General features: G+C 38.6%; 1 protein-coding gene across 1 annotated transcript; it reads left to right on the plus strand.

Moving 5' to 3' along the window:
* Positions 1 to 159: 159 nt before the first annotated feature.
* Positions 160 to 7190, plus strand: aaas (achalasia, adrenocortical insufficiency, alacrimia). The gene is made up of 17 exons (XM_072449171.1): positions 160 to 294; positions 1224 to 1351; positions 2233 to 2357; positions 2428 to 2483; positions 2571 to 2662; positions 2907 to 2953; positions 3025 to 3123; positions 3546 to 3689; positions 4419 to 4539; positions 4609 to 4733; positions 5163 to 5223; positions 5305 to 5395; positions 5503 to 5602; positions 5687 to 5754; positions 6577 to 6658; positions 6760 to 6844; positions 6972 to 7190. The coding sequence occupies exons 2-17, from the start codon at positions 1244 to 1246 to the stop codon at positions 7125 to 7127; spliced, it is 1560 nt and encodes a 519-aa protein (XP_072305272.1). The 5' UTR covers positions 160 to 294; positions 1224 to 1243; the 3' UTR covers positions 7128 to 7190.
* Positions 7191 to 7399: the final 209 nt, after the last annotated feature.

Genomic DNA, 7399 nt, shown 5'->3' on the forward strand with positions numbered 1-7399 from the left:
ACTTGTCTATATTGACCCATCATTTGAGGAAGCACATTTAAAAAGCAAAACGAAAATCCAATGTTGCTTAGGGTTGTAGTTCTAACTTAGTCCACAAGAGGGCGTTTCTGCCTCTTCCGCCGTGTTTGTCAAAAACAGCGCCGACTCTTTTTGTCCATCTCGCTCGCTGTAGTTGCTTTCTCGGCGCGATTTCTCTACTCAAATGTGTTTCGTCTGAACTGCTCTTGTTTTGTCTCTTTTAAAACTGTACATTTAATAAACCCACACCAAGAAACACAGCGGAGCCGGAAAGGGGTAAGATTTATTGATCTGCGATGAGAGACGAAGAGGCAACTGAAATATAACAACATTCTTATCAACTAAAACTAGCCAGTAGCAATTTAGCTATCACAAAATATTAGCTGCAGTGTTGTTATTTGAAAGTACTGAAATTAAACGTGTCACTGTCACATTCCTTACATTAATGGCCATGTCTTTCAAGTATAAAACGAAATACTTAGCTTATAATCAGTTAGTTTTGAAACGACTTGTGGCAATCACTGCATTTCTTCTGACAAGTGTGAGTAAAGTGTTCCATTAATAAAAGCTATCCCAAAATCTAAATATCACCTCCATAGTTCTATACATTAGCACCACAAAATCACTTTTTTGCTCATTGTATTGTCATAAACTAACCAAACCGTGGAAAAGGCTGGTTAAACATGAAATTTGAGTAATAATTGTTCGAAAGAGAAGATTATAATTATAAAAATGATTTGTGCCACTTAAGTCTGAACAAAATCTATGTGTAACGGCAGCCACGCTTCAAAGTATGTGATTATGAAAATATCCTTCTAATATATAATCAGATACGTTCTATAAAGCAGTGATGTTCCCTCTGAAACTACCCGCAATATATTTACCGTGGGTTGGGTTACAGAACTATCAAAGTACTGTGTTTAAAGTTGAACCAAGTAACCTTTCTAATCTGCCACCTACTTGTCTCCTTGGAGATGTTACTGACCATGACCATAGCTTCATTTCAGTGCAAATTATAAAAAAAAAAAAAAATGAATTGTTTGAAATATGTCATTATTCACGCAAACGTCAGACGCTTACATTCATCAGCAGCAGTAGCATAATCCATCCTAAATGTCTGCAGTGCAATCAAAAGTGGCCCAGGCATTAAGTGTGAATGTCTCTCCATTTGGATCACACGTACATCACTTGTCTGTGTCTTTCAGGGCCTGTTGTGGGTCTAAAGATGTCCTCTCTGGCGCTGTTTCCTCCTCCGCTGCCTTCAGGAAACATCACTCTGTGCGAGTCCAACAACGAGCTGCTGTCGGGACACAACAGTGACCAGACTGTCCAGGTGAGGCTACTTTTGTCAAATTTGAATTGTAGTATTCAAGTATTCAGTGTGATCCAGGAGTGTAGCAGAGCAGTTAGCACTCTCACCTCATAGCGAGAAGGTTGCGCGACTCCTGGGCCTCTGAGTGGGTTTTCTCCATCAACTCAAAACCTGCATCATAGGTCAAATCCAGCTACTGCCCGCACTAGGGATGTCGAGATCATCAGTTGAATCAGTAATCTTGATTATTCATGTAACAATGTAATCGTAAAAAACAAATGATTATAATTGTGAAATTTTTTGAGGCAAAACTAAGTATTTTTATTTCAATCTATTGTCCAAAGAATAAGCCTTTTTTTGGTCATTTTTTGTTTTTCAGAAAGTTAAATTTTGTAAATATTTCAGAAGTAGCAGTCTCAATAATCATGAATGATCGTCAAATTGGGATTTTTTTTTCTCACAATAATCTTAACACTAACATTTGATATCGTGACATCCCTAGACCTGACCAACCTTTCTTTATACTTCCCACTTCTGTCCTCTTTCATCCATTAATTTTATTTTCAAATTTCCTTTTGAGTAAACCTGACATCTAGAGCTGAAATAAGTGATTGAAGCAGTTTTTGAACTAACAAATTTAGTGATCAAAAACTTTTTCTTTTTTTTTTTTGACTCAACAAAAATATATTTGTTGTCTGTTATTCATGGATTACAACTTCCTCTGTCATCCTGCATGCAGAGTGAGTTCCATTCAAAATATATAATATATTGCTTTAAATCGTTGGTATGGCAACAGTCTAGCTGCTGATAAACTATAATAATGTATCAGCCCTAAAGTCTATTGATTACATTGAAAGTTGGTCTTTGTGTTCACTTAAATTAATGATGCATTACATTTTTAGGACAATTTTTTGAACTTGTATTTCCCGCGAGACTCTCTGAAGCTGCACAGTCGCACTGAGAGCAGCAGTAAAGCGGCTTTTCTGGATCACTCGGAGACGCTGTGGATGAGGAGCGCGTCGGCCTGGTACAACGCAGAAAACACACACAATATCTATGTGAATTTAAATATTAAAGACTAATGAATCTTTATACAGGAGAGATGGGGGAGCTACTGGGCTGCTCAATGAAATAGCCAACTCAGGCACAGAAGGTGAACAATTAGCTGCATTCTAGGGCCACAGATTAGAGAATAACATTAAAATGAAGCATTGTATATTGTATTTCAATACTTTTTTAGTGCCCAAGTGTCTGGCGGTGAGCTCAGCGTGTCTTCTTGCGCTGCTCAGGCGCATCGTCTCTTTTTATGGATCCCTGTTTCCTCATGTTACAGTAATAAAGTTTGCTATTTTATATTTCTAAACTTTAAAGGTGCACTGTCTAAGGCTCAGGTCAACATATTTCAATAATGTATTTAAAAAGTCTTAATGTACAAAGAAAATCATTGTTAATGGAGATGTTATTGCTGAATATCCCACAATAATATAACCATGCACATGCAGCTTTAAAGTATAAGTAAAATAGCCCTCAGGACATGCTAAACTATCAATAATCAATGTCATCTTTGTTTTCATAGCTGAGTAGTGAAGACATGATTGCTGAATTTTCACAAGTTTTAAATTGGTAAGGCCCTCATCTTTTAAGATTTGCCATAACCTGGAATTCTCACACTAATGTTTTAAATGTTTGGTTAGGCCTGACTGTGTCGTGCGAGCCTTTGCCTGGCACCCACACGCCGACAAGTTTGCTGTTGCTCTTCTAGACGACTCTATCAAGATTTACAATCCCAAAAGGTCAAATGTTTGAATGTTTTGTCTCCACAGATCCTAAAGTAAAGACAGGAGTTTATGACTGGACTTAGAATATTAAAAAAGGGCCGTTACAATTTCTATAACTATTTACCATTTTCCTTAAATTGCATCTTATTTATTTATTTAATTAAACTTGCCCAAATCCTTGCAGCCAGCCAGCGTTTTGTTTGTAATTGTTTTTTCAAAGGATTTGTCTTCAAAGACCCTAAAATGAAGATCTGTGTTTATTACTGGACTTATAGTACAATATGCAAAATGTCTAGTTATTATTATTAGTTTTAATTGACCTCGTTGTCAAAATGTTCCTTTCAACCCCTTTGCAATTCTCCTCATTTCATGGCGCTTGTTCGATTGGTTTGGTCCTTCTCTTTGACGGTGCTGTTGTGTGCCCGCTCTGTCCTCAGCGCCAACACGCCGACGCTGAAGCACCGCCTGCAGAGGAGCGTGGCGGCGGTGCAGTGGAAGCCTCTGTGTGCCTCGGCGCTGGCTGTGGCCTGTCACAGCTGTATCCTGGTGTGGCACGTGGATCCATGCTCTTTGTCAACGAGGTACATCTCTATGTGCTATGTTTGGGTTTAAGTAACTCGAATAGAAAGTCTCTTTGCAGTGTATTAGTGTTCTTCCCATTCCTGTATGTATATCATAGGGGAATTCTAAATGTTTAGTCTGGACAATGTTTTTAAAATCATCAGTCTGTCCAGATGATTGCCTTTTGTGCTTTTTTCTGCAATGCATCCTGGACTATTGAGGGACTGCAAATTCATATGTAATTCTGTTTTATAAATTCTTTGTTATAAAAAGTTCTCTGGCGAAAGGAGAGATATTAATGGGAGAAAGTTTGTCTTGTATCTGTGTCTGTGTAATGTAAACTGTAAGTATTGTATACTGTCTATTGTATTGTGTGTATAATGCTCTGTCTGTGTGTTTTGGACCCTCTTGACAATGAGATGGTACGTCTCAAGGGGCTTTCCGCACATAAACACATTTAAAATATTTTTCTTGAATACTAATAGGGGATTATTGACATCCCAATGCACTGGAGGAAATCCATAATGGCTCTTTTTAACAAAATCCTCTCAAGGACTCATTCAGAACAGTTGGAGCAGCTGTTTGCTTTGTTCAATAAAGCTGAATATGTAAGAATTCAAAAAGAGCCTGATCTGCCACATCAAACCAACTTGTCTAAATTGTTTAAATAATGTAATACTGTAACAATTTATTATATATCACTGTGTCTGATTATTAACCTGTTTCTCTTGTTCCTGACCCGTCCCCAGGCCGTCCTCTGGTTGTGCTCAAGTCCTGTCCCACCCTGGTCACTCGCCTGTCACCTCCATCGCCTGGTCTCCAAGTGGATCGCTCCTGGTCTCTGCATCACCTATGGACACGGCCATGTTGGTAAGGGCAGGTTCTTACTGTTCTTACTGTTACCTGAGCACGAGGCGTTTACTGCGTTTACTGTGGCAGGTTTGGGACGTGGCGGCAGAAAGCTGTGTGCCTCTGCAGCGAGTGGGAGGAGGAGGAGTCACCTTTCTCTGCTGGTCTCCGGATGGCAGCCATGTTTTGGCTTCTACGCCCGCGGCTCTGTTCAGGTACGAGGACATATTTAAGTGAAGATGATTCCCTTTTAATGTTGTGAATTGCTTACGTCACACTCTCAGACGGGAACTAATACAGTATCATTATACTGGTTGTATCATATTATATTCATATATCATATTTGGCCTGTCTAAGTCAGTTAGTCCTGATTATTGTTTTAATTATTACAGCCCTAATCATGATACATATTGAACCCCAAAGCATATTATTCTATCGATCATGTATTTGTCGATGAAGTAATTATGTGTCATATTTAACTTGATCATTTGTATTACTGATTAGATTTATTATTCCTCTTACATTCATCCATTTACACCAAACATACTGGTGCATATTAAAAAAGATAATTACCCTCATCATCTACTCTCTACCCTATAGAATGTTGTGTGTCATCTGAGAAACGGCTATTATGCATTTTTTAGGGTTTGGGAGACGAGAATGTGGACGTGTGAGCGGTGGCCTTGTGTTAAAGGACGTTGCCAAGTAATAATCTCCGCTTTGTTTATTTTACCTGTAGCTTTAGCCTTCCTCTGAGTCACTTTCTCTTGCTTTTCTGTCGTTTAGTCGGGATGTTGGAGTCCTGATGGAAGTCGGCTTCTTTTCACCGTTCAAGGAGAAAGTGTCATCTACGCCCTGACATTCACTGCCACTCCAGGTCATTTAGTCATTTAGAGCTTTATATATCTGTTTTATTTGTACATCTGTGATTGTTCTAACCAGCCAATGCAAGCTATAGATTTTAACATGTTTAAATATCCTCAGGCCTGTCTTCAAACTGCCCCATCAGTGGACCACAAGAAGCGACTGTTGTGGCTGACCTTTCAGAGACGACCTTCGACACACAAGATGGAGATACATACAAGTATTGTGATTCTCTGGAAAAAGAATGTCTGAGTATGAGAATATTTGTACCTTAACATTTGCGTGTATGTTTTGTCTCTGATAGTGTTGGCGGTGAGATCCAGTGTTTGGCCTGGGACCCTAAAGGGGAAAGACTTGCCGTGCTTCTGCAAGGTACTTTGTTCCTTGGTTCTAATTAATTTGATATTTGGTTATATTTCAATTGTAAAACTTAAAAATTCGAATAATCCAAAAAACCCAGTGACATTTGTCAGTTAGTCAGAAGACGAGCTGCAATGTATTTTAAATAACGCTTTCATTTTTGTTTTTGCCACATTAGTTTGCCTTTTTTGTGTGTGTGCCTAATCTTCCTCTTCATAACACTAAGAAAGAAATCAGATTACTCACATCTGATGGAACTGATTACTCCAGAAATCGGATAATGGTCTGTTTTTTTGTGTGCATGAAAACAAAGCCAGTGATGATCTACTTAACTCCCTTAACACTTAAACACCTGAAAAACTGCACAAAACATACATTTTAAAGCCCTACTTTTTGCCAAGATCAAAACACGCTAATGCACTTTTCTACATCATTAGTTTGTAATTTTCCACTTCAGTCCAAGGCTAACCATCTTCTATTTTTAGCCTTTTCCACAGTGCAGCCCTTGTATACTTGTTGTGCCCCCTGCTGGTGTTTTGTATGCATCACAATTGGGACTTCATTACTTTCCTCTACCTCGTAATTACTTCCAATTTCAGATGGATAAATAAATACTATATTGATCCCCCTTTGGAGAAATTCAGATGTGTGGTTGCAAAACATAATCACACCTCAATTTTCTCAGTTTTTAAATGTAATTCCTTTAAAAAGGCCACATGTGCGAGATTATTTTAATAATATCTTAAAGGAAAATGAATGAAAGGTCTGTGTGAAATACGCCTGAGAATTTTCAGCTCTTGTAAATTCTTCTCAATTCTTTATGATTGACTTTAGGAGACCCACAAACTGCAGAGCGTCCTGCCATGATCGCAGTGTTCAAGACCAGAACCAGCCCCATCTTTGAGCTTCTGCCTTGGTTTGTCATTTTGTCAACTTTCAAATTTCCTTCCCATCCCAAGAGAGCTATAGTTCATTTATACTCACTTCCTTCCTCCTTTTCTTTCTTTTTTCCCCTAGTGGATTTGTTCAGGGGGAGCCGGGAGCTGAACCAAGGCTCATACAATTTCACCCACATTTTCAACATGGAGCTCTCCTCACTGTGGTTAGTAGTCTTTTTTTCCTGAAATAAAATCCACTTTTATGAATTATTGATTCACAAATTCTTTCTAAATAATTGATTAGATTTGTTTTTTCTGCTACTTTAAACAGTTGTTTTGTTATTCTTTCAGTGTTGGTCCAGTGGAAAAATCACCCATGTTCCCTTCTATTTTTTGAGCGCTGATGTTCCCCATTTTGGCCTCAATGGAAGTCCATCACTGCCACGCCCCCAAGAAAGACCAGCTGACTTTGCCAACCAGTCACTTTTCACAGAAATGCTTTCCTAAAATATTCACTAATGCAAATGTCTTATTTTCACTGTAAAGTTTCTAAAATAAACATGACATACTGTTTACCGGTACAGTAATCAGTAAATCGTTTTTTCCTGTCTTGAAGCATGTAAGTGAGCGACCTCATCTGCCTTGTGGCTGACTGACAAAAATGTGACTGCCAATCACAGTGAATTAAGGTTAAGCTACACTTTATCATCCTGTAGATCCCAATCTGGAGCTAGGTTTGGTCAGGGCTACCTTCACTGGAGCATTTGCATATGCATGGT

Source organism: Eucyclogobius newberryi, unplaced genomic scaffold (genome assembly GCF_026437365.1).
Source record: "Eucyclogobius newberryi isolate DKJ021-1_F unplaced genomic scaffold, fEucNew1.0.hap1 SCAF_17, whole genome shotgun sequence".
Lineage (NCBI taxonomy): Eukaryota > Metazoa > Chordata > Actinopteri > Gobiiformes > Gobiidae > Eucyclogobius > Eucyclogobius newberryi.

Bases quoted from the DNA above. Each gene is read 5' to 3' on its own strand.
- aaas (XM_072449171.1), top strand. From the start codon at position 1,244: ATGTCCTCTCTGGCGCTGTTTCCTCCTCCGCTGCCTTCAGGAAACATC. The intron at 1,352-2,232 runs GTGAGGCTACTT...TTACATTTTTAG, and splicing joins ACAGTGACCAGACTGTCCAG to GACAATTTTTTGAACTTGTA. The intron at 6,845-6,971 runs GTTAGTAGTCTT...TTATTCTTTCAG, and splicing joins ATGGAGCTCTCCTCACTGTG to TGTTGGTCCAGTGGAAAAAT.